The 25,999-nt window shown below is 49.1% G+C and overlaps 2 protein-coding genes across 4 annotated transcripts in view; one reads left to right on the top strand and one right to left on the bottom strand.

Annotated features, from left to right (window-relative positions):
* Window positions 1–310: 310 nt before the first annotated feature.
* Window positions 311–16,820, top strand: RARS1 (arginyl-tRNA synthetase 1). 3 transcript variants are annotated; one of them, XM_071443108.1, is made up of 16 exons: window positions 311–411; window positions 1,885–1,984; window positions 5,456–5,590; window positions 6,082–6,270; window positions 9,407–9,518; window positions 10,512–10,612; window positions 11,029–11,150; window positions 11,457–11,577; window positions 11,855–11,984; window positions 12,313–12,417; window positions 13,270–13,448; window positions 13,792–13,901; window positions 14,505–14,610; window positions 15,350–15,522; window positions 16,072–16,319; window positions 16,669–16,820. In XM_071443108.1, the coding sequence occupies exons 4-16, from the start codon at window positions 6,118–6,120 to the stop codon at window positions 16,776–16,778; spliced, it is 1,770 nt and encodes a 589-aa protein (XP_071299209.1). In that variant the 5' UTR covers window positions 311–411; window positions 1,885–1,984; window positions 5,456–5,590; window positions 6,082–6,117; the 3' UTR covers window positions 16,779–16,820. The 3 variants fall into 3 exon arrangements, with proteins under 3 accessions (XP_071299209.1, XP_071299208.1, XP_071299210.1); XM_071443107.1 differs by lacking the exon at window positions 1,885–1,984 and having other exon boundaries at window positions 323–411; XM_071443109.1 differs by lacking the exons at window positions 311–411; window positions 1,885–1,984 and adding an exon at window positions 707–944.
* Window positions 16,821–17,087: 267 nt separating this feature from the next.
* Window positions 17,088–25,999, bottom strand: part of LOC139597617 (rho GTPase-activating protein 7-like) — a 48,046-nt gene continuing 39,134 nt past the window's right edge. Inside the window, exons 6-12 of the mRNA XM_071443105.1 lie at window positions 25,750–25,914; window positions 24,938–25,097; window positions 23,390–23,588; window positions 21,101–21,320; window positions 19,361–19,475; window positions 17,835–18,976; window positions 17,088–17,163 (exon numbers count right to left, since the gene is read on the bottom strand). Coding sequence (XP_071299206.1) covers window positions 18,959–18,976; window positions 19,361–19,475; window positions 21,101–21,320; window positions 23,390–23,588; window positions 24,938–25,097; window positions 25,750–25,914 — 877 coding nt within the window. The 3' untranslated portion in view covers window positions 17,088–17,163; window positions 17,835–18,958. The remainder of the gene's footprint in view (window positions 17,164–17,834; window positions 18,977–19,360; window positions 19,476–21,100; window positions 21,321–23,389; window positions 23,589–24,937; window positions 25,098–25,749; window positions 25,915–25,999) is intronic.

The raw sequence follows: 25,999 nt of genomic DNA, 5'->3' as shown, positions 1-25,999 counted from the left end.
CTATCCCTATTCCCTCTTTCCCTTTCCTTCTTCCTTTCCCTTTCCCATTCCCTTTCCCTTTCCATCACTTTCCCCTTTTCTTATCCTTATCCTTATCTCTATCCCTATTCCCCCTTTCCCTTTCCCTTTCCCTTTCCCCTTTCCCTTTCCTTATTCCCTCTTCCCCTATCCCTATTCCCTCTTTCCCGTTCCCGTTCCGCTCCCGCCGCAGGTGTCCAGGCCGCCCCCGTTCCCAGGGCAGCACTCCCGGCCGCTCCGGCCCCGCCGGGGTCCTCCCCGCCGCCCGGGGGCGCTGCAGCCGCGGCCGCGCCGCTCCCGCCGCTTTCCGGTTCCCACGTTGCCGGTCCCGGTTCCGGCCGCCCGAGGATGGAGGCGCGCGTGGCGCAGTCCGCGGCGAGGCTGGCGCGGCAGGTGCGGGGCCGGGCCGGGCGGGACGGGACGGGACGGGACAGGACAGCCGGGCACGGCACCGCACGGACCGGGACAGCCCCGACCGGCACAGCTGTGGGACTCCACGGGGCGCAGGGGACGGGCGAGCACCAGGAGCGCTCCCCGGTACCGATGCCCGCGCAGTGCCGGCAGCCCCGGGCGGGTGGCTGGGCCCCGCGGGAGCGGGAGCTCTGTCTGGGAAGGGAAGGCGGAGAGCGGGCAGGGCTGAAGCGCTTCCTGGGCTGCTCCCGTCGGTGCCGGACTGAGGGCAGGGCTCCATTGCTGCCCCGTCTCACACCCAGGGCGGGATCGCGGCCGCGTTCCGAAAACGCTTCCCGACCGTCAGCGGAACCGGGTGTCACCGCCCCCGTGCCGTGTGGGGCGTGCTCTGGCCGGGCGGGGATCCCCCGGCGGATCCGGGAGCGCTGGGCAGCCGGGGAGGGATGCGCCTCCTGTGTGCTGGCACGCTGGTGAACAGCTTTACTGCAGCCACAAGGTGCTCAGGTTGGGAAAAGGTGGTGACAACCCTCTGCCTTTTCAGTGACGATAATAATAGAAAATAGAACTGCCAGGTCTGGCCTGGTCCATGACCGGTACTGCCAGTGAGTGCAGAGGCAGCTTCAGGAAGGCTTTGACCCCTCCAGAGTCACTTCTCATGCCTTGCCCATTGCTCAGGAGCATCCAGCTGAGAGCTCCTGGACTTTGGCCTTTGGGATTTGCCTGCCATACTTGTGTGCTCTTTAGCAACTTTTGAGCGTGTTTCCTGCTCACAACTTAAATATATGACAGGCAATGAGATCATAAATATGGCAGTTGAATCTCTGCACTCCTTCTTGCCTTTGATTTTCCCTTTCTCCATTGTTGCTGCTAGGAGATGAAGGACATCTCAGGTGTTCTGGCGAGGTGGCTCTCCCTTTGCTGTCCCTGCTCTTTGGTCAGTTGTCCCAAAGCAGATTCCAGGCACTGGAAGCAGAGCAGGAGGGAGCAGGAGTGTTCAGCTCCAACTCCAGGAGGCCGTGCAGAATTACTGAGCCTCACTCTGCCTGTCACTCCCAGCCACATGCTCCATGTTTCCAGCTGCAGCATGCCCTGGAGCCTGTGGGGAGCCAGCCTGAAGGAAAATAACCCAACAAAGAGCAAGCAGTGCTCAGCTGGCTCAGCAGGGCTTGGCAGAGTAGGAGTAGAGATAAAACTGAGCAGGAGGCAAGGAGAGGAAGGAAGAGTGGTGTTCTGCTCCCTTTGCCATGCTTTCTAAGGCCATTTTCTCTCCTTTATGATTTTTTTCTTTTGATGGAGAGAAGCTCTGTCATTAAAGCCCAGAGACAGAAGCCTGTGCAAGTTTCCTGTTACCCAGCTGCTCAGTTAGGGTTCTTGGAAGACAGTCTTACGTGCTAAGGGAAAATGTAAGGATGATTTTGGTCCTCTGAAAAAGCTGTAGTTTTTTTGTATTCACAGGTGAGGGGAAGATTTCAGGTACTGAGCTGAGCAAAGAGCCCTTGGAGATGTCAGCATGGCCTCATGTAATTCCCACAGCTCCTCATGAGGTGGTCATCAGGTATGACCCTTTACTGACAAGTTGTGCAAGACAGTGCAGGTAGAATAAACCAGGAAGGGACACCTCCTGACCTGAACAGCAGTTTTCCCCTTCCTTTTCTCAGTCACCCATCTTTTAGATCAGAGATGTGTTGGCATTGTCTCCCTTCCTCACTTGGATGGTACCATGAGAGAGGAGTTGTTACAAGGCTTAGCTGTAGTTTGTAGAGTGGTTTGTTTTTTAGGAAGAATGCAGCATTCATAATGTCCTTTCAATAACATGTAGCATTCACAGATCTTTGCTGGAGAATTAACTCTGTCACAGGGTGCTGTGTTAAGAGGCATTTCTGATGTAAACATCTGAAGACCTTTTTTCCAGGCAAGATCAGGAACATGGTTATGGGTGTAGGGGTCACAGACTCATGGCATACCTCAAGTAGGAAGAGATCCATGGATCACCAAGTCCACCTCTCCACTCCTCACAGGACTACCTAAAACTAAACCATATTGTTAAGAGCATATTCCAGATGCTCCTTGAAACCTGACAGGTTTGGTGCCACAACCACTTCCCAGGAGAGCTGTTTCAGTGCACCAGCACTCTCCCAGTGAAGAACCTTTCTGAACCAGTCTGACACAGCTTAATTTCATTTTCCTGTCTCCTGTTGCTGCTCACCAGAGAGAGGAGAGTGGTGAGTGGTGTTCCCAGAGCAGGGGTGTCCCCATTGCCAGTCTAGAGATGGAAGCTGTGCTCAGCTGTGTGGCTGTCCCAGCCCAGCTGCTGAGATCTCAGCCCCATCAGTTCTGGAACCCAGTGTAAGCATTGCTGAGTTCAGGCTTTTCTGCTGGGTCCTTTTGAATGAAAACTTCATTTCATCATCTGTTTAAGCTGTTGATGAGCACAATAAAAGGGAGACTGAAATGGCAGCAGCAGCACTGGGCCACCATGGTGAACCCTTTTGCTTTCAGTTCACACTCGAATAACAACTTAAAGACTGCTGCTGGAAATGTCTGAAGAAGGGGAGCACTAAACAGGAGAGACAAATGTGACAGTCTGGGCTTGGCCACATCTGAAATGGGGCCATCCTAAATGCCTCCAGGTGCCAGTGCTGGGAATTTGCTGGTTTGATGCAGTCATGGGAAATAAGTAGATGAGACTTGCTGAACTGTGGCAGTATTTTAGAGTTTTTTATCTCCTGGCCAAATCCAAGTGATTACAGTCACCCTGTGAAAGAGCTCTTTGGGCCAGATGTCTGCCCAGGGGTAGGTGATTTGGGCACTGTGGTTCTGGCTTCTGACCCTGCACATGGATAAACCTCTTTCCTTGTCCTCACCTGTAGTGTACCAATGTGGGAAGAAGCTCCAGTTGGTTACTGGTCATGTCACCTCCTGTGAGTCTTCTCTTGGGTGGCCAAAGGTGTTTGTGATTATGTAGGAAAATCCAACTCATATTCCTCTTTGGTAAAGCTTGTCAGTGGTACTGAAATAACCCAGTTATAACTTGGAGGGAATCTTTTAATGCAGGAAGAATACTTGGGAGCTGCTTGTTGTCTTAGACCTGCAGAGATTTTAGTTTCAAAAGCAAAACGGGATTTTCTGGTTCTGGAGAATGTTTGCCTTCGATGCAGAACTCCCCTTGGGGTCTTGGAGGCCTGTCCTGAAGCTGGTGACTTCACTAGAGGCAAGATAATACTGTGTGGACACAGAATTTACAGATTGTGGGATATTAGGGACTGAAGATACCTTTGCACTTATGTTTAAAGCACATTCTAGGCTTGGGAGATGAGTTATGTATGTCACTGCTCTGATGTTTATAGCAATAATGGCACTGAAACTTACAGTGACACAGCTGTGAAAACACAGAGAAATCTCCTGTGCTGTTTTTTAACTTGAAGTATAGAAGATTTTACAAATGGGTCTATAAATTATGTGAAATGCTACCAAATCAGGCCAGGAAGAAAAGTTGAAAATAAACAAATCTATTTGCTGATGCTTATATGGGGGAAGGTTTGTGTTTGTATGTAAATGAGAGAAAAACTGATTTTTGGAACGCCTGCCTTGGGTTTTGAAAAGAAAAGCTGAAATGGGACTATTTGAAGTGAGTTGCTTATAAGGTACAGTTGTGCTGTTCAGTGATTTTAGTTGTGTAAATGCCAAACCAGAGGATTTGGTATAGGTTTGGGTTTTTTTCCTCAAAGCCCTGTTTCTTCACATCCAAACTGCAGGAAGCAGCATTGTGTTCTCCTCTGTAGCAGAGGAGACCTTGAGGTTGTAACAGAAGTGTGCCATAAACTGAAGCACAACTGAAGAATGACCTCAAAAGTACTGATTTTCAGCTTGGCCCACAAATAGGCCAATCTTGAGATTGTTTTGCCTCAGCCTAGGTTTTTGAGCATGTGCAGTTAGTTACAGCAGCATTCCTGGGAGCTGTTGTTCAGGTGGACATACAAGACCAAGAGATGGCCCAATTTTTTTCCTAATTAAATAGTCTGATTGTTTGAAGAGCAGCAAAGTAAATGAGCCCTTTTTGATAAGATTTGGTGGCCTACAATAACAGCCTGTGCTGTGTCCTGCTGTGGAAGTGCTGGCAGAGGAGAGCCTGGCTGAGGGAGCCAAGGGGGTGCCAAGCCAGGGTGAGCAGTGCTCACTGCCTCCCTCCATAGCAGCAGCAAGGCCCTCAAACCTGCAGTAGCCTCCAGGATTCTGTGTCAGAGCCAGCTTTGTGGCTCAGAGCACAAAGCCTGTTATGGGGAGGACAAGAGATGGGCAACAGAGATGAAACTTCAGCTGTTTGGTTTCTTTAGGGTGTGGGGTGAGGAAGATTCCTGCTCCTTGCAGCAGCTCTGAACCTTCTTGCTGCTGACAAATTGGTCTGAGTTGGGGCTGTGAAGTCTGGTGGACACAGGGAAGTGTGTTTGGAACATAGAGGCCCTCCTGAAGTTCCCAAGTGCTCCTGAATGCCTTGTGTCAGTTCTAAGGGAGAAGACATACATTTCCTTCCTGGCCAGGGCAGGAAAGGTTGTGTGGCCAGGTGGAAGTGAGTGCAGCCTGCAGAAATGCCCCTGTGGAGCAGCACACTACTTCTGGCATTCCTGTCTCTAGGTGGGGTTTGAGCTTGTGTTTCCTCCTCTGAAGCTGTGCCCTGTGAGATGGTGAAACAGGCTAAAGGGAGTTTTGAGTCAAATAATTTGATATCTTTGTTAAAGCTGGAGAAAGTGCTTATTTGGGGACCATCTCATTAGCATGTCCTGTTGTCTTTCTTGTACTTCTGTCTTGATATTAGTGAGACTATTTTCTTTATGAAAGAGTATTTCAGAATCCTTGTTTTTCACACAACTAGAAACAATCTTGAAATATTGTTTGGAATGATTCAGCTTACATGTCATTGCTGTTACCTTTAGAAGGCAAACTAGCACTGGTGCCTGAGATCTTCCAGCTCCTCACCTCCTGTCCCCTCTCCAGGAATTACTGTGTGACAACTCAATTTTCTTTTCAGGAAAACGAGATCAAGCTGCTAAGTGCAGAAATTGAGCGTCTGAAGAACTTTGGGAGCTTGGGAGTCTCTCCAAGTTTGGAAGGGTTGCGAGACGAAAACGCAAAACTCAAGTACCGATTAAACTTCCTTAAGAAGGTAAGAAAATTAAAAATCATTGCTGGACCTTGTGGGTTTTTTTGTTGTCTTTAGGACAAGCTAAATAAATGGTGTGAGTTTGTTACAGCTCTGATGTGTGACAGCTCTGCATTCTGACACCTTAATTGGTGGCACATCAGATATTTCTTGGTTCTTTAAACAGGAATCTGTTTTATGGAAGATGTCAATAGGTCAGTAAGCCCACATGGTCATGTCTGGGGCAGTTTTTGACCAGGTGGCCCAGATGAGGTCTGTCCCAGGCTCACCAGCACAGGTGTGAGAAGTAATGCAGCCCTGCAGTCAGGGGAAGGTTTGTGCTGGGAGGTTCAGCAGGAGAATCATGGGATTTTTATGTTGTATACATTGCTCCTGTGCCTGGAGGTGTCAGCCAAATCTGTCAGCTGTGCTTTGCCAAGGAGAAAAGTGGGATGTAACAGCTCCTCAGATGTTGGGAATTTAGCCTTTTGGATTTTGGTGGTTTTCTTTTTCAGAGCCTTCAAGAGGAAAGAAGTAAATCAACCAAAAGCATGATTAATATCAACAGCTGTCTCCAGGAGATCTTTGGAGCTGCCATTCAGGCTGCCTACCCAGACTTAGAAAACCCTCCTCTGGTGGTGACACCAAGTCAGCAGCCCAAATTTGGGGACTACCAGTGTAACAGTGCCATGGGCATCTCACAGGTAAATGATTCAAACAATGTCAACAAAGAAGCAAAAATGGGGATGTTGTCTGTTGGAAGCTAAGGGATAGACAGCACAGTGAGAGTTGCAATATGGGACTTGTTCTGGGCTGAGAATTGAGTGAGTATTGAATGGCATTTTAAGGGAAGCATTGGCCTTTACAGAGCTGGCCTTTAAACCTCTGTTCAGGTGCCTGGTATGAGGGAGTTAATATGTGTGGCACAGAAAATCTGCTTGGTTCATGGGATCTAAATCAAATCAAGATTTAAGTGCTGCATCGATTTACTAATGATGTGCAATTAACTACCAATTAGTGAGTTGTATGTTTGGAAGTGAAAACAGCAAAACAATAAATCATGATTCTAGAGAATTGCAGAATCTTGAGAAACACCTGCATATCTCTAACTGCTCTTCTCTATTGCCAGGAAATATCCCCACATGTTTGTGTGCACATACCCCCTTCTCACAGGGCAGGTGACAAAGGGGCATCTCCAGCTTCCCCTCTTGGCTCACACCTCCCATTGCTGTGATTTCCTCCTGCCCACAGACACACATGGCAGAGCAAAGGGGCCCAGGTGCTGCCCTGTGCTCTGTTGAGTCTGTGTCTAACATCCCAAACTGCCCTCCCTGAGCTCCAGCCAGAAGGCACTGGGCATTGTCAGGCCTGGGTGTGCTCAGGAAGTGCCTTCTCAGAGCTCAGCCAGGTGTGGATTGCTGCTCAGGCACTAACCCCTCATACTCCTCTGGCTCAGTCCTTTGTTTAGCATCTCTTGTTAATTCCCTGGGTACAGGGAGTTGGACCAAAGAGAACCTAAAGAGAATCAGATACACTTCAGCAGTTGCTCAGCCTGCTCAGTGGGCTGGGACTGTGCTGAAGTAAATCCAGGAGGTGTGGGAGAAAGAAAGGCAGTGTGTTCTAGCTTAGGTGCTGAAACACCCAAACTTTCAGTGCATTGATGCCTTTGGGTGACTAAGTAGACACTTTGTAATTACAGATCTTTTATTTGGCAATCTAAACAGAAACAACTCCTCTTTTTACACCTCCTGTTGTTAACACCACCATTAGACTGGCAGTTTTGACACTGAACTTGCCCTGCCACTCGTGGAACTCTGCTGGCCCAGGTTGTCCCCCCTGTGCAGTGAGCATGGCTGGGGCAGCAGGGGCACCATACGTGCCAGGCAGCAGGCTCTGGGCTGCAGTGCCAGGCAGAACTGCCCTCCCAGATCCCGTGTCTCCCCTCAGTCTCATTAGCACGTTGTCACTGTGTGCCACCCTGGGTGACTGCACTGCCACTTCCTGACCGCCGCCTTACCCCAATTAACTCGCGGTCGGGATTCTCGAGCAGCCCAGGCTTCCCAGCACGACGTGGCTCACATAAGTGGGTGTCTGAACAGTCCCCCTCCAGCCAGGGTTTGAGTTGCAGGCTGTCAGCTGTGCTGGTGAATAAGGGTTCCTAGTGTGGCCTTGGCTGAGGAGTTTGTTCCTGGGCAGGCAGGCAGTGTGCTGGGGCTGGAGCTGTGCTCACACAGGCAGTGTGTCAGCACGGCAGAGCCAGGGGCTGGGAGCAGCACGCTGGGGACTTTGTGTCAGCCTGTTTTAGGGGCTTGGCTGTGGTGCAGGTCTTCACAGGGTGTCCCTGGGCAGAGCTGGAACACGGGTCAGGGTCACTGGGACTGCCAGCAGAGTGGGAAGTGCCCTGACTGGGGCAGCACTGGTACGTGCCAGGCAGCAGCCTCTCTCTGCAGGCTGCTGATGTGGAAAGGACCCTCACAAATGCCTATTGTCTTCCTGGGAGCTCATTAGCATATTAATGCTTGGGGTTTCAGCCAGGAGCTCCAACAGGAGTGTGGTAACCATTTCTGGAATGGTTGACATAAGGTGCCTGTAATCTGGTGTAACATGCCTAATCTGGGTTTGTATTTATTTTTCCTGTAGTTTACACTTTGAGTAACACTAAAGCTACTGAGGTTTGCTTTTCTTGCCCTTTTTAAGCCTTTACCATCTTGTAAGAATCCTGTGTATGACAGGTTAAATAGAAAACTGAAACTTTAGTAGAAATACATTTTAGAGCAGACTGTAAATTAGCAAATACAAGCAGTGAGTGTAAATTCTGAGTTGACAAAGAGGTACATCATCTTTGTGGCCTCAGTGGAGTTGTTTTCAAACACATCACAGTAATACTGGAAAATCACGTGCCCAGAAACAAATACTTGTGGTCATTTTATACAAGTGTGAATGTAGTGTTTGGCATGGGATGGGTTGAGCTAGCTGACAGAATCCTCCTAAAGGGTGTTTTTGTAAGATTTGCAAAAAGCTATGTGAGAAGGTGCTTTGGGAATGGACAGGGAAGTTGTGTAGTTGGACTAGATGATCTTCAAAGGTCTGTTCCAACTCAGACCACTCTGATACTATCATTGTATGTAAGCCTGTGTCCTGTTCTTTGAGTTCCTCACAGTGGGCTGCTCATGTCTCCAAGGGAAAAGGAGAGCTACTTTAACAGCAGTTTTTCTGATGCTCTTTGAAGAAAATTGGGTAGTGCTGGGATTATCTTTGTTTGCTTGGGTTGTTGGATTTTATTTATTTATTCACTTATTAATCTATTCACTTATTTATTTATTTATTAAGCTTGAGACTAAGACAGGACTGAAGGCAGTTTGCTTTGGTTGTGTTTAATCATAAATAAACAGATCTGCTCTGAAACCACACTCAGCATCTGCTGGAGGCACAGTTCAGAACTTCAAATGTGAATGCTGGCAGAGCTGAGGACACCCATGAGACTGATCAACAGGATTGTGAAGCATTGAAGGACTGTGCCAGCTATGTTGATTTTTAAAGGGTTTGTCCCTTTTACTAGCTTAGAAAAATACAAATTTACCAAACCACTTAGCAGGTTTTGTAAAATAGCCTGGGAGATTTTCTTCTGACATAGGGGCTGCTCTGAGCAGGAGGAGGTGAACGTGTTGGGTCCAGTCAGGCTTGTGCTGTGGAGAACTGATCCAGTCTGTAAAATTGGCTAGAGATGTTTCTCTTTGTGTGTATCTCTGGAGCTGAAGTGCTTCAGTATCTGTGCTCTCTGTTTTGCTCTCTAGAATGTTTCAGAGGACTGAATTTTCCTTGATCTTTACTGTGTTCCAGATACTGCTCAAAACCAGGGAACAGAAGGTCAGCCCACGAGAAATTGCAGAGAGAATAGTAAAAAACATTCCTGCCAATGAATGCATTGAGAAGGTCGAAATTGCTGGTCCTGGTAAGATAGTTTCATTTTACACACTTTGTATATCTTAAAGCAAAAAGGGCAGTTATATTGTGAAAAGGAAGCTGAGTTGAGTTCTACTGTTTTGTGCTTTAAAACTGCAGTTTCACAGTGGATTAGCTTCTTCTATCTTGGTGAGCTTTGTAGCACTCAGACTTGTGCAGCAGCAGAGAATCTACTTCTGTATTAGAATTGGTAGGTATGATCATGAGCCCTTTAATAAGCAGTTTTTCCACTGATCCTTAAGGGAGCAGCTTTTCCTCTTTCAATATTGGTGATGGGAATCAAGCCACAGTCAGGAAATCACAGCAAAAATGGAGAGCCCTTTTTGCTGTTGCTTGCAGGGTGAGGAGATCTTGTCCTCTCAGAACTGAGAAGCTGGAGTCTCATGGAGGTTATTAATTGCTGCATTTATTTTGTTCCTGTGACCCAGGGAAAAATACAAGGACTCATATTCCTTAGGGCTTCAGCATAAACACAAAAATCCCATGGCACAGCCTTTTAGGGCTAGAGCTTGTTCATTGGCTCTGTGAAGCAGGAGAAGTAAGACAGTGTCATACCCTGAACATAAATTATCCCAAATAAAACTATATGTTTTAGGATATTAATTTTTAATAAAAGATAAAGCAGGATTGGGTTTTGCATTCTGGAAACCACATTACTTATTTTCTCACCAAAAATGTTTCTATAAATTCATTATTGAGTGACAGTGTACAAAAAGGAGTTATGTCAATGGTGTAGCTTGCAGCATCTGACTCCTGCAGTAAAGGCTGTAGTGATGTGAACAGACTCTTCTAATCTGGGAACAGAAATTGTCTTCAAGTGACAGCTTTGTTGTCCTGTGACTGAAAAATGTTTTGTCAAGCTGACTTCATGTGCTCTTGTGCTTGATGCATGAAAAGAGAAATCCAGGGGGGAAGGAAACAAAAAACAATCTGAGGCATTTCTGCAGCCCCAGCACTCACTGCTGGCTTTTTTCCTGCAAAGGTTTTATCAATGTCCACTTGAGAAAGGATTTTGTGTCGAAGCAGCTGAGCAGTTTATTGATCAATGGAGTTCAACCACCAGCTATTGGCAAAAGGAAAAAGGTACAGCAGTAAGCACACAGCCATCTTGCTACAGGGGAGATGTTCTGAACTGCAGTATCTTTGAAACTGCCCCCTGAAGGGATGTGCTGAGCAGATGTCCATGTCAGCAGGCTGTTAGAGCAGAGTATGTGGGATGTGGCAGAGGAATGGGGGCCATGGGGTAGATCACTTGCACTTGCTGTGGTCTCTGGTGGCTGAGGGCCAGGGCTCCCTGGGGATGGGGGTTGTGCCCAGGTCACGCTGGGAGTGGTCCCTGACCCTCAGCTGGGCTGCATAGCACTCACTCTGATGTTCCTGCTGAGGGTCAGCAGGGGTGATTCTCCTTCCCACTGCTGCCCCTAACAAAACCCAGATCAAACACATGAAGGTGTGGGAATGGCCTTTTATTCCTGTGTTCCTTTGGTTCTGTGCCCAAGGTGGTGGTGGATTTTTCATCCCCCAACATTGCAAAGGAGATGCACGTTGGCCACCTGCGCTCCACCATCATCGGGGAGAGCATGTGCCGCCTCTTCGAGTTCGTGGGTTATGATGTTCTCAGGTGAGGCTCTGGCTGGTGTGGTGGGCTTGCTGGGCTGTTTGTGCAGCCCCTGGCTCTCTGTTCTGCTCTGTATTGGTCTTAGTTTCTAGCAAATAACCCTTTATGGGTAGTAGATACTAAGCAGAGCAAGTGTAGCAGGGTTAGGAATCACAGCAGCTTCAGTGCAGTGGAACTGGGGATCTTGCCTGGGCTGGGTTTCTGGTATTATGTGTGTTTCTTTTAGAATATATATTTTTAAAATGTGTGTATTTTAAAGCCTATGTTTAAGAGATTATTATTATTATTGTCCTCTTCAATTGCTCCAAGGTTGAACCATTTAGGAGATTGGGGCACCCAGTTTGGAATGCTCATTGCTCACCTCCAGGACAAATTTCCAGATTACTTAAGTGTTTCTCCTCCCATTGGGGATCTCCAAGCTTTTTACAAGGTATGTGTAGCAAAGCAGATTGAGAAGTTTTACAAATTGCAGTGTAGTTTTGGAGAAATGAAAGAATTAAGTCACTGTTAATAGATTATTGTGATAACCAGCCATGGGGTGATGAATTGTGGCATCTGGTATTGAACTGTCTGTGTGGGGCATTGATCAAAGGCCTTTGTAAGCACACAGCCTTTCTGTCTTGAGATGAGCATACTTGGAGAGCCTGTTCTGTGTGGTGGTGTGTTTCAGGGGAGAAAGCAGTGCTTTTCCATGTGTTTCCCTGCAGGAATCCAAGCAGAGGTTTGACACAGAGGAGGAGTTTAAGAAGCGAGCTTACCAATGTGTGGTGCTGCTGCAGAGCAAAAACCCTGACTTCATTAAAGCCTGGAATCTCATCTGTGACGTGTCACGCAGAGGTGACTTCACACATCTGGAATCATGTCTCAGCTCTACAACAGTGTGGCTTTCCTCACTTTATGTCTGAGCACACCCTTCTGTTTTCCCTTGAAAATCACTGCCACACTGCTAAGAGCAGCTGAAAGCAAAAGCCAGTACAACCAAAGTACTGGGCTGTCTTAAGTGGAGACTTTCAGCTAAATCTTTTGTCTCCTGAGTCCTAGTCTGATGCCTTGACCAAGAGGTGGATAATGCTTTTTCAGCCTTGCTGTACCCACTGCTAAATATGCCACTGGTGGTTCCCACTATGTGCCTTTAATGTAAGTATTATGTTCTGTTTCCCTCAAGAATTCCAGAAAATCTACAACTGTTTGGACATCACAATCATAGAGAGAGGGGAATCCTTCTACCATGAGATGATGAAAGACATTGTGAAAGAATTTGAAGATAAAGGTGAGGCTTTTGGTCTTGGATCAGAAGTTCTGCAGCTGTGAGGATGAGCATGGTGACCTCAATCCTATTCAGCAGGGCTCAGGGCTGATGCTTTTCAAGTTGCATCTTCCCCACGTTTGCTTTTTTTCTCAGCCACATTTCCTAAGAGGACATTTTATGGCTTTTCCTCATTCCAGAAGGCCTGAATCTTGCTGATATCAAAAGCAGTTTGTGTGTGATATTTGTAAGCAGTAGCACAGGGTACTACTGGAATTTATTGTATTCTGAGTAAACAGTCAAGGAGCAATATATGACAGACTTCCAGTCTTAGTGTTGTGACTGTGGGGACTTTGTTTGAGAAATCTCTGTGAAGTCAGTGGGATTTTGGGATCATGTTGACTTTGAAACAGGCAAGAAGCCAAATGCAGCATAAGAAGTCTCTGGTTTTATGTGTTCCTGTCTGGATTTTGCAGTTCTTGAGTCTCACCATCTGAAGTGACTGACTGTCTCACCTCAGAAAGACTCTGTGCAGAGTCCTCATCATACCTCTGCAGAGTTTCTGTTGCCTTTAATGTCATATTTTGTGATGGCTTTGTGGCTGTACAGGCAGATCTGGATGCAAGTGATGGGAGTTTTTGAATTAGGTCTTTCCTGGTAAGGCCACATTTGTGCAGATCTGCTTCCTTGTGCATAGTTCTGGAAGTGCTGTACAGAATAGGACTTGTGTTGACAAGGTGGTTCTCATTTTCCTATTTTTGATTATGTGAGTGTGTGGCCTTTTCTTCCTGGTGGCAGCAGGGAGGGGAGGTGTTGCTGCTGGCCCAGAAGCTCCCTGCTGTGGTTCAGCACAGGATGTTTTCCATGCTTTGGCAGGGTTTGTCCAGGTTGATGATGGCCGGAAGGTTGTGTTTGTGCCGGGCTTCCCTGTCCCGCTGACAATCATGAAATCAGATGGAGGTTACACCTATGACACATCAGACCTGGCTGCTCTGAAGCACAGGCTGTGTGAAGAGAAGGGTGACATCCTCATCTATGTTGTTGATAGTGGCCAGGTGAGTTCAGCACCCTCTGCTGTAACTGTTGGGGCTGGTCAGCACAAAGTATGTGAAATGATGGATGCAACAGTAACACAGGTAGAACACCTCAGGGTCTTCAGTGTGATTGGGATATTTGCTCCTTATCTGAGCAGTCACGGGAATCTGCCAGTTGCTGCTTCTGTAGAGCTGGAAAACTCTTGGAAAGGTTGAAGAATTCAAAGCAGAATTTGTCTGTGGGGTTGGAAACACTTTTAAGTCTTATTGTGAGAGCATCATTGTGAGTAGGATAAAGCTATGAAGAAACTGCACCTAGAGGAGTGGATTGAGAACCAGTTGTTGCTGTTTTATTTCCTTGCAGTCTGTGCATCTCCAAACAGTGTTTGCAGCTGGACAGATGATTGGCTGGTATGATCCCAAAGTCACCAGAGTGGCCCATGCTGCCTTTGGAGTGGTGCTGGGAGAAGACAAGTAAGTGTCTGGGTGTACCTTTTCCTCTGTCTGTACCTTGGAGAGAAAGTTTGAGTGAATGCAGGAGATTTGCTCTCATTCATTGACAAGTATGTATGTGGCACACCAAAAAAATCCCAAAAGAAAGCACTGGTTCCTGTGCTGTTACCCATAACTGTGTCATGGTGTTGTGTGTCATTGTCCTTGATCCTCAGTCACTGCTGCTGTGGTCACATTCCCTCTCGAGCCTGGCTCCTGCTGCCTGGCACTTGGATTGGCTGGTGGAAGCTCATGTGGCACTGGGAGATGGCAGTGGTAAAGGCCATGATTTTCATTACTTTCTACCTCCATGGTAGATGAAACAAAAATTGGGAAAACTGGTTCTGGTATTGTGTGCTGCCCAATGCCTGGAACTGGACAGTTCTCACTGTTGAGTCCTTCTGGCCATTCCTGCTGACCATGCTGTGGGTACTCTCTCACTTTTGGAGCTGTCCATGTGATGGCAATTCCTTCAATACAAAAGGATTTGCCATGTGCTTTTTTCCTAAGCTTGCTGGGCAGTAGGCAGAGGGTGGAAGTGTTTTTCCTGTTCTGCAGGTGGTGATTTTGGCTGTGTGTTTTCAGGAAGAAGTTCAAAACTCGTTCAGGGGACACGGTGCGTCTCATAGACCTGCTGGAGGAAGGACTGAAACGAGCCATGGACAAGCTGAAAGACAAGGAACGGGACAAGGTGGTTGTGACAGAGTGCTTGTCTTTTCTGAGAACTTCCCAGATGAGTTCACAGACTTATGGTCTCTGCATTGCTTAATGAGATTCCTGTCTGTCTTGCTGCCTGCAGAGAACTGGATAGTGTGGGACATGGAATGTAACAGAAAGACCAAACTCTGTCCAAGCACAGTGTGAGGCAGTGAAATTGGGAAGGGTAGTGTAGGGGGAAGGGAAAAGGCCCTTTTTAAACAGGAACACCAGGAAGCAAGGAATAAAAAAACCCTTGAGAATCTCAAAAGGGCTCATAGGAGTCAGGCACTAAGTGCTTTGCCCTGCTGGCACTGTTCCATCAGAGAGGGGTTTGTAAGTGTTTGGCTTGACCAAAATGCTCCGTAAGAGTAGGAGGACTAACATTTTTTCTATGTACATGTAAGAAGCAGGAGCAGAGCACATCACACCTGGCTGGGGGCACAGAGGTCCTGTGGGCTGTCAGAAGAGGGAGTCAGCCCTAACCTGGGCAGGGCTGTGGTGCCAGTGGATTGCAGGAGAAGTGAGGAGTGGGTGTGGGGTTTTCTGGTGTAGAAAACCCCACACCTTCTCTACTTCTTTCCTGAAGTAGAGAAGTTTGTGTGAACTGAGCACCAGGTGGATAAATGCCCTCAGCAGCCTGGGCTCTCCTCCTGAGCCCTGCTGACAGGCCAGGGCTGTGCACTGTGCTTCATTCTTCCTCTTGACTCTTGTCTGTTTGCAAATTGCACCAGGTCCTGACGCCAGAAGAGCTGAAAGCTGCCCAGACATCAGTGGCTTTTGGATGCATTAAATATGCAGATCTGTCCCACAACAGGCTCAATGATTACGTGTTCTCCTTTGACAAGATGCTGGATGACCGAGGGAACACCGCTGCCTATCTGCTCTACGCCTTCACACGCATCAGGTGAGATGCAGGAGTTGGTGCTCTCTGCAGCTGTGTCACACAGGGACACATGGGCAAAGAGGTGACAGTCACATCAGTGCTCTTGGGGGTGTTTGTAAGAGAAGCCAGCTACACTGGGATGCACCATGGACAAGATTTTATTTGTCATTGCACATGATGTGTCCAGTGCCACCCGGAATGGCTCCTCTGTGTGACACAGCCCAGGGGCGAACTGTGGGAGTTCCTGGGAAGCAGAGGATTTAGGTGGTTGGAAAAGGATGCATCTGTGTTCCAGCAGCTGCTCAGCTCACATATTGCCACACCCCAGTTTTTCTGGCACCCTGAGCCCTGGTTTGCTTGGCAGTATCAGCTGTCCTTGCTGATGCAGGTCCCTAGAGCCCATCCCTCCCTGTTCCTCTGCAGTGCCCTCCTGGATCGAGAGCTGACTGTCCTCTTTGTGCCCTGGTCACCCAGGACTGGGCAAGGGAGGCCATCAGCCCTGAGGCCAGACAGGTGGGCAGGCTGGGCAGTGGGACCCTCACAAGCAGCCTCTGTTCTGGACCATTCCAGGGCCATTGCTCGCCTGGCCAACATCGATGAGCAGATGCTGCGGAAGGCAGCCAGGGAGGAGGTGCTTGTCCTTGACCATGAGAAGGAGTGGAAATTGGGCAAGTGCATCCTGAGGTTTCCTGAGATCCTGCAGAAGATCCTGGAGGACTTGTTATTGCACACACTCTGTGACTACCTGTATGAGCTGGCCACCACCTTCACTGAGTTCTATGACAGCTGCTACTGCGTGGAGAAGGACAGGCAGACTGGTGAGTGTTGGCCAGGGGGTGCTGTGTGTGCCTGTGTCACATCCTGTGGTTACATCCAGCTCCAAGGTGTTGCCCTGTGTTGGAAAGGCTGTTGTTACACTTCTGTGTCCATGTGGGAGGATTGACAGAGACTGGAAAGTCCGTGTTATGACTGAGCAGGAAGGTTGAGTAGAGCTGGGAGCAGCCAGGCACCTGGGAGCAGGAGGGGTGGTCAGTCTGCCTGGCTTGGGGAAAGCAGGAAGGGTTCCATGTGCCAGTGCAGGGCCTGGTTTTGGGAGCAGGGGCTTCCCCTGGGGAAGGCAGTGTTGTTCTGAGCAGCTACTCCAGCTCCTCTGTCTGTGTTTTCCAGGCCAGATCGTGAAGGTGAACATGTGGAGGCTGCTGCTGTGCGAAGCCACTGCCACCGTCATGGCCAAAGGATTCGACATCCTGGGCATTAAGCCTGTGCAGAGGATGTAGCAGTTCCCTGTGGAATGACAATAAAGGGACTAAACAACTGCAGTTCTCTCTGTCTGTTGGAGTAGGGTTGTGGTAAGGGAAAAAAAAGCAGAGGTGGGAGGGAGAAGGAGAGAAAAGGTGTGTGGCTTCAGAGCTGCAGATACAGAGGCAGATAAGTGGCTGTGAGCACAGCTCAGAGCAATTCTCAGTGCAGGAGCCAAAGCCCTTGAACTCAGAACACCCAAAGGTACCTCCAGGAAACCCTCCACCCACCCACACTCCCAGATCCAACAATACTCTGATCCATACTCCCTCCATCCACTTTACCTTAGGTGCCAGGTGTGAGCAGGTCACCCAGCCTTTGATGTCATCTGTGATGGTGCGGGGAGGCAGGCAGCAGCTTTACCTGGAGGAGCAGGAAGCCCAGGGGAGGAGCAGATCAGTTAAACTACATTCCCTCTGAGGAAAACACAAGGGAAATGCCTTTCCCCTCAGCAGCAATGTTTAGAATCCCTACAGAGTTGCAAACCTCTTTGTGCAGTGCATATCAATTGTGGGGAAATACAAGGAGCCACAGCTCCTGCCTTTGCCTTGGGGTTTGTTGGAGGCTCTGCTGTGAGCCTCCTAAGAAAACTTGCAGAGTCCTAAAGCAGCACAAAAATGCAGGTGTGGTACCACTGGAGAGAAGGTGTTGCATTGATGCAGATGCTCTCTGACATCTGCATGTGTGTATATGTATGTACATATGTGTATGTACATATATATCTGTATATAGAGATCTCTATCAGGTTCTTCATGTGCAGAGTGCTGGGGAGGGCTCAGCTCTTACAGCTGCTCAGTGTCCAGCACCTCATGGGGTGGGCACCAGCTGGCACTTCACCAAGTGCAGACCTGTGCAAACATTCTCCCTGTGGCTGAGCACTGCCCACAAACCCCCCAGGCGTGGCGCTGGTGCCAGCAGGGTGACAGCCATGCATGTCACCAGCTGCCCAGCCCTGTGCTGTGCTCCCTGTCCCCCACCCGTGCCATGGAGCTCTCCCTGCCCCCGGGGCTCAAGCCAGGCCCCTCCTGCCCTACCTGTGCCAGCTGGCAGGCTGGGTGGCAGCGGTGACAGCCGGGTCCTGCTCGCGGGGCCACCTCAGTGGCAGAAGTCCAGCGGTGGCCACAGTGACCAGTCCAGCTCTGGGTCCAGAGCAGCAGACCCAGGTGTTCCTCCAGGCACAGGCATGGCAGAGGCTGCCACGCTCAGCTGTGGCCTCCAGCAGAAGGGGGACAGCCCTCTCCAGGCAATCCCTGAGTCTCAGCACCCCGGGGCAAGGGGCAGCCCCACAGCTCAGGGCTGGGTCAGCAATGGTCACAGCAGGGCTGGGTGCAGTGTCCATGTGTGCAGGGGTAGCTCAGAGCTCCCAGGGGCTATTCCATGGGGCCATGCAGCCAGAACAGGGCTGTGCTGCCAGGGCTGACCAGAGGGTGCAGGGCAGGAGTGTCAGGGCACCCCAAGGGGCCTCAGAGCTGGGCACAGGGGTTCAGGCCACTGCTGGGCAAACAGGGGCCATGGTTGGGCTGGGGGTGGAGGGGGCACTTAGGAGCCCTGTCTGGGCTGGAGACTGAGGCATGCAGGGATCAGACCCCGGGGACCCTCAGCTGTCCTGGGCTGGGGTGGCACTCAGAGGCCAGGCACTGGCTGTGGAATCAGTGCTGGGGGAGCCCTGGGGCAGGGCCATGTGTCAGTGCAGGGGGCCATGGGGCAGTGTCCCCTGCCCAGACAAACAGCTGGAGCAGAGCATTAGAAGGTCTGAGCTGACTGTTGGAGCGTGGACAGCACCCCTGAGGGAAAGGGGCCAGGGACCAGGGGGACAACAGGGCTGGCAGGGCAGCTGCCCTGTCCCACACTGCCAGGGCTGAGCCAGAGGTGGCAGTCAGGGTCAGCCAAGAGTAAAGAGCATCAGACACATCCATCAGACACATCCATCAGACACATCCATCAGACGCATCCATCAGACGCATCCATCAGACGCATCCATCAGACGCATCCATCAGACGCATCCATCAGACACATCCACGGCGACGAGGTCCGAGGTGGAGCCAGGAAAGTGAGCCAGCCAGGAAGGGAGGTCAGGATCAGGTCCAGGGACAGCAACCAGGGTCAGCCACAGTCTAAGGATCACTAGGCAAGTCCATAATGACAGCAAAGGCTGCGGTCAGGCTGGGAAGTCAGTCTGTGGGCCAAGGTCCAGGGTCAGATTACTGGGGTCAATGGCCAGGCACAGGCATGGCTGTTGCTCTGGCCAGGCCCCAGCAGTGGAACTTCAACCCACTCTCCAGCAGGGATGGCCAGGGCCTCCCTGCCAGGGTACACAGCAGCCACTGCCCCACAGGTGCTCTCTAAGCTGTCCCCAAGCCCATGGAGGGAAGCCCCATCGTGCAGGGGATGGAGGAGTGCAATAATGACACTCATTTTCTCTTTGGAGGCAGCAGCAGGATGCCCATCTGTCACAGGCAGAGCAGCAGCTGGGCTGGCAGGGACATTGCCCTGCTGCTGCTCCAACCAGCCTCCCCCCAGGATGCCCAGAGCTTTAGCTGGGTGACAGTGAGGGACGTACCTGGAAGAGCCTGTTGCACTCCATTATCATGTGGGCCAAGCCCTGCGTTGCTGCCAGGTTCTCATTCAGCTCCCTCTGGTCTGGCTTCCCCAGGCTGCACTTCCTCTGGCTGGATCTAGGAGAGGGGAAGGTGAGAGGAAGGCTGAGTGAGCAAAGTGCTGGGAACCACACAAAACACACTGCACTGTGCCATGCAGGGCTCATGCAATGTGGCCACTGAAGGTCAATTCCCTCCCAGCACATCCCAAAGGTGCCCAGGGCACTACTGACCAGTAGTAATGGGCACCCAAGAAAGACAAGTCAAGGAATTTATTCCCCAAACACATCATCACACACTTGGCCAAGAACAACAATGACCCCAAGCTTATTTACATCAATATCAAGCTCCTTTGAGATCTGCAAAGCCCACGTAGAACCTTTTAAATCCTTTGGCCCATACCACACCCAACACATTTCAAAACTAGTCCCCTCTTTTAATTCATGCTAGTGGTATTACATCATTAGTCCTGGCTTCTGAAACTTTTATCTATGTACATTCCTGCCAAAGGGCTTGAAAATTGGGTGGAAGATAATAGTCCTGAGTGCTGCTCCTCAGAGTCAGACCTGTCAGCTGGAACCCTTTGAAGTGGGAACCCTGCACCAAGGCATTAATGCACAGTTACAGCAGAGCTACAGCTTCAAAGCATCCTGCCTTCTAAACACTGACAACAAAGAGAAAACCCCATTGCTATCTTTGGTGCTAATATTTGAGAGCAGCGTTGATGTAAAGCAAAGAGGAGCAAGTCCCAGAGTGTGGTTCCCAGGAGCTCAGACAGCCCAGCAATGCAGCAGGACCTGCTGCCACCACTGCATCCCTGCCCCAGGTGCCCCTCAGTGGCTCCCCTGTGTGCCAGCTCAGCACAGGCATGCCTGAGGCATTTTCTGATGCTCTGTGACATTGAAAAGAAAATCCTCAGTGTTTTCTTTCCCAGAGCCTGCAAGATGCCAACAGCACATCTGACAGCTTTGCTTTGGGACAGTCCTCCCCGCAGATCCCCAGGTGAGGTGCTCAGCTTGCTATGCTGCTGGGGGCACGATGCTTCCTGCACAGCCAGCTGAGCTCCCCTGCCCTGGCCTGGCTGTCCACAGCCCAGGAGCACCAGCAGAGCAAACAGCCCTGCCTCAGGAGGCCAGATAAGGCATGAATGCTCTCAGAGATTATTTGTCTACTTTGGCCCAAGGGCACCTTCCTCCCTGCACGTACAGACAGGGGGTGTTATGCAACCCAGATACTTTTACTTATTAAGATAAATTTACAGAATCCCCTGGCTCAATTTGGCAGGAATGATCCCCTTATCACCCAGCAGAACCAGCTGCCTCAATCTGCCAGGTATCTGCAGGTCCTTGAGGCCACACCTGGGCTCAGATGGCCAGTGCAGGAGCACATTTCCAATGGTCAGCACCACTTAAATGGTAGCAGTGAGGCACATGCTGGGCTCCTGGGCAGCCAGGGGTGGGACACACACACACAGACTGGTCAGGAGCACAGCAATGGGGCCTGAGCACAGCCCTCTGCACTGAGCAGTGACCACATTGCTCCATGCACTGCAGGCGGCTCCTGCTGCTCATCAGCAACCAGATTTAAGGCAAACCCATGGCACACACAGTCTATTTGCCCCTCAAAATCAGACACTGAGCCTAGGCCAGCTACAGAAAGCACTGCTCCAGCAAGAGCACTGTGGACAGCAGCAGTGCCAATACCTGGTGGAGGAGGAGGAACTGTCCCGCCTCAGGGTGTTGAGGTGAAACAAAGAAGGTGCCAGACAGACAGCAATGTTGGTTGGGGTCATCTGGTTTTCCTCAACAAAAGCCACCACGTCTCGCAGGAAGAACAGGAGGATTTTCAAAGCTTCTCTGTTTTCCTTTGGGAGAAGGAGAATAGCAGCCTGGACAGCCTGAAACTGCTCGTCCTTGGGCACGTCTGAAAACACAAACCGTGACAAAAATCCTGCAAACACAAACCATGACAAAAATCCTGCAAACACAAACCATCACAAAAACCCCTCGTGACCTGCAGAAGGAGCATCCATCAGCAGGGTCCCAGGCAGGGCCCTGAGCCTGTAGGTTCATCCATGTCCTTGTCCCAGGCTCACAGCAGACAAGGAAAGGCCATTATCCCATCAAACATGAACCATTTCTCCTGCTGCCTGTCAGCTGCATGTTCACACCCAGGGATGCTGCTGCCTGACTTGCAATTTATCTTGAACACCATGCTAATGAACACATCCTGAACTGAGTTACAATCCAAATAAGCACCTGTCTCCCCATAAAATATTTCTCTGCAGTGATACTTTGGAGCTGCTCTACTGTCTTTTCCTTTCAGCTTCAAGCACGAAGAGAACAGATGCTCTGAGATAATTCAGAGTCCAGTGTTTTGCCAACAGATTTTAATTCACACTAAGCCCCACTGAGAGTGTCTGGCCAAACAGCTCTGGCAGGAGGGTGGGTCTGGTTCATCCTACCATGCATCCCCAGCACAAGGATTTCTCCTATAAACAAACACCACTGCAAAGGGCAGAAGATCACTTCTCCTTCTCTTCAGATAGAAGCACATACATAGAACACACAAAACACACTTCCTGGTGAAAGCAGCACCAAAATCTCCAAAAGAGTAATTTAATCTGTGCCCTTGCTCCAGAAGATGGGTAAGTGGGGTGAATAGAATTTGGGCATTTGCTGTTTCTCTCCCAAAACAAGAGACAGGAGGTAGACAGTGGCCAGATTACAGTAATAGGAAGAAATCTTCTGGACATGGGAATTGTAGACCTCCTTACCAAGGAGGATTTGTGAATGCAAGAAGAAAACTCATTTCAAACAAATAAGTAATTTTCAGACAAAATCTTAAAACCTTGGCAGGTGATGAAATAAAACCCAACAGAACCTCCATGAACCTACACTGTACACAGAACAGCAGCTGCTCAGTGACTTAGGTCAATAAAAGCCACATGGGCTAGGCTGCAATACCAGTCCTCTCAGAAACCTCACAATTTGTCTTTCAAAACCTTTTCTCAGAAGCAGAAGAAACTTGTCTGTCCCAACAACATTATTAGCCCTACTTCAAGCTCCTTCCCCAATCCATCTGCTTTTTCAAAGTGAACTCCTTGAGGGCAAAGTGCTGGAAATAGAACCTGTTTAAACTGTATTAAATGCAATATTTCAGCTCTGTGTTTCCTTGGTTTCTGGGTTGAGTCTCAAGGACAGTAACAGTGTGAGCACAGGCAGAAAGCTGCTGGCATTTCCCAGCTGTTTCACAACAACTGTTCTTGGGCACCTTAATAAAGAAATATATCAATATATCAGGTCATCTTGCTCAAGGAGTTATGCCATGCCATGAACAAGGGGACCAGGTTATTTCTTAATTTTGCATGAGGAAATGACTGTTTAAAAGCACTGTTTAAAGGGGCTGCTGTAGCATTTCCTTACCCTTATCCTTGAGGGAAGGGAACCAGCTGGTTCATAGGATGGAGAAGGGAAGCTCCCAGGTCCAGAGCCACAGGAACTCGTCAGAAATGTCCTGCCTGACTTGTCCCCTCTGACTGCAGGGGACTTGGCACTAGTCCTGTCTGGCCACCGCCTCCTACAGCTGAATATTAAGATATCCAAGGCACTGGAAAACGCCAGTCTTAGGTATAGGGGACAGGAAAGAAGATGACATATAGACTCTATAATTCAGAAGGCTAATTCTTTTTTATGAAGAAACCCATTGCTTTTTTTATACCCTAGTTCACCACAGGTGGGCTTGATTGGTCCTTTAATTAAAACACCATCACCATTGGTTAATTAAGAAACCACCCTTTGGAAAACAAATCTCCATAACCCATCCCACGTGTTCACAACAGCAGGTGCAGCAAGTTAGGATAAGAATTGTTTCTCATTCTTTTCTCTGACCTTCTCACAGCCTTTTCCAGGAGAGTGCCTGGGAAAGTTGTGTGTTATTCCCTGTGACCAGAGAGCTGCCAGCCCAGGGAAATGCCAGCTTTGGGTACCTACACTGGTAGATGTGCAGGAAGGATTCACAGAGCCTGCTGGTGAAGATGGGCTCGGGGAGGTCTCGGAAATACTGCTTCACCATATCTGCCACGTCAAACGCCGACTGCCCCTCGTAACAGACGTTGTGTGGGCTGGTTTCATTCATTTCTCTCAAAGACAGGATCCTGGATTTAACGCCGGATTTTCGGAACAGGCCAACCTGTGGGTAAAAGAAATTATTAGAGACAAAGAGAGGAGTCACTGGGAATCAAAATTTTGACAAATAAGTGATCCTTCACCTTTCTTCTCATAGCAAATATCCTGTGGCATTGATAGTGGGATTGAACACCAAAGTACTTTTGTATCATTGATTGAACACCAAAATATTTTCGTATCATTAGAAGCACATGGACGTTTCTCTGAGGCAAGCCGTGCCTGGTACCCACAGAATCAGCTGTGACATACTAATTTTCATCTTTGTTTGGCTTTTATTTCATACAAAAGTAGTCATTTTGCCTTTTAAAATCACTGCCATTGACATATGTCCGTTCTCTTGGGCAGGCTGTGGTCACACATGGCAACTCTAAGTTTCAAATTCAACAATGTGTGTCCACCAAACACAAACATACATCAGGTGCTGGCTTACACAAATTGACTGTGAGATCCACAAGGCTCCTTGTAACACCTGATATACCTAATTCTTCTACAGGCTGGCGAAGGCCAGATGCCATTTTGAGGGAAATTTTGGTGTTCTTTTTAGTGTGATTGTCAACTCAGTGAGATTTAGGAGTTTCCTGTGAGCTCGACCCACCAAAACTTCTGGTGACAGTTTTACTCTGTGCCACTGAGACAGTATTTACACTCTCTGGTTTATTTATATGAACTAAATGGATACCATAACCTCAAAATGAAAATCACTTGCATTGTCACTTCACAGCAGTGAAGTCACACACTTTTGCACTTTGGCATCATATAACACATCTAGACAATGGCAAAGCACAGGAAGAAAAGTCCTGTCTTTAACTAATACATCTCATGTCACAAGGTCTTAATTTCTGCAGCTATGCTGTGAAAATACCATACACAGCATCTTCCCACCTTCCTCTGCCATCTCCACTCGGGATAAATACACAGCTGAACTCCAGAAAAAGTTGTAACAGGCACTGCTGTAATGTTTTCTCTCTGCTTAGTGGTGCCTTTCAGCTGAAACAAGACTAATTCTCACATTAGCTCTGGCACTACCAGCAGCCACAGAACAGAGGGAACAATGACATTGTCTGGCAGATTTGCCTCCCTGGGGAGCAGAGACATGAGACCTCCCCAGGCAAAGACAGCCTGGCTGCCTGCACCAGGGGGTTTCACTGAGGGAAGGCACAAAAACACAGCACAGGGCTAAAGGCATTCCCAGAGGGGATCAGCACTGGCATTTCTGCTCAGAGCTACACCCTTCTGCCTATGCAGAGCCTTAGGGGTAAAAAAGTCCTTCACAAAAGTATAAAAGAGAGTCTGCTGCCCTGGAGCAGATCTGCTCATGGCCCAGAGCTCCTCTGGGCTGCCTTGAGTTCATACCTGGTCAAGAAAGTGGCTTCTCAGGTACTCCAGGGCTTGCAGGATGCCATTGGGCAGGGGGTGGCTTGTTCGCTGCACGTTCAGCAGTAAAGGAACCCCAAACACATTTTTGTCCTTGTAGTCTGAGGCTTTTGGTTTTTTAATGAACTTTGGTATGGTCCTGGAAATGAAAACCAGTAGATGCAGCTTACTGGGTGTCCAGCACATTGCACCTGCTGCTGTACACTCATCAGAAAGGGCTGAGCTGCTCCTTGTCACAGCCCCAAATACACACAGCACCAGGAGGGAGAGAAAATCAGCAAAGGAAATTACAGGGATGACTTCCTCATTTCATTGCTGAAATTAACGTTAATAAAGCATCCTCATGGGAAATACATTCCATAGGACTGCAGGGTTTTTTCAGTCTTTCTATAGTCAAGTACCAGCTCCCAGTCACAAAATGTATGTAAGACCTCTGAGTGTCTGAATTTGTCACTGGTTTAGCTCAAACAGACACTCAGTGCTGAAGGGCTGGATTCTCACCTCAGGTCACACAGTCCCTGGGATGGTCCCCTGAAAAAGCCCTGCAATTGGGCAAATTTAAAGAGAAACTGTGATGTGCCTTAAAATCAATAACAGCAGCAAGGGGGCAAAGTACAGCCCACAGCAGAGGAAATCCTGGAGCCATGGAAATAACCACAAAGTTGCTGGCAATTTAATAGGATGAAATTCTTCATCCTGAACATGTGCAATGTAGGCAGACAAGGAAATTCACATGCTTACATCAACTCCTCTCTTTCCAGCTCAGGTTGTTTTAATATCACACAACTTACCAGTTCCAGCCCTGCTTACTGGAAGGGGAATATCTGTCCATTAAAGCTGTGAGCTTCAGCAATGCCAGCTTTTGTGTGCGGGCCAGCTGGGCAGCTGACTGGCCATCAGTCTGCAGGGAAAGGCTTTCCAGGTTCTCTTCCACACACCAGTGCTGCTTCCCGTGCCTATGGGACAAATATTGCTCAACCTCAGGACCATTTCCACCATCCCTGTTTCCTACCTGCATCTGTGAAGCACCTGTCTCTAAAT

The sequence above is a fragment of the Agelaius tricolor genome, unplaced genomic scaffold (genome assembly GCF_023055355.1).
Source record: "Agelaius tricolor isolate 1412-34295 unplaced genomic scaffold, bAgeTri1.0.p SCAF_18, whole genome shotgun sequence".
NCBI classification, from domain to species: domain Eukaryota; kingdom Metazoa; phylum Chordata; class Aves; order Passeriformes; family Icteridae; genus Agelaius; species Agelaius tricolor.
This window is presented reverse-complemented; position numbering and strand designations above follow the sequence as displayed.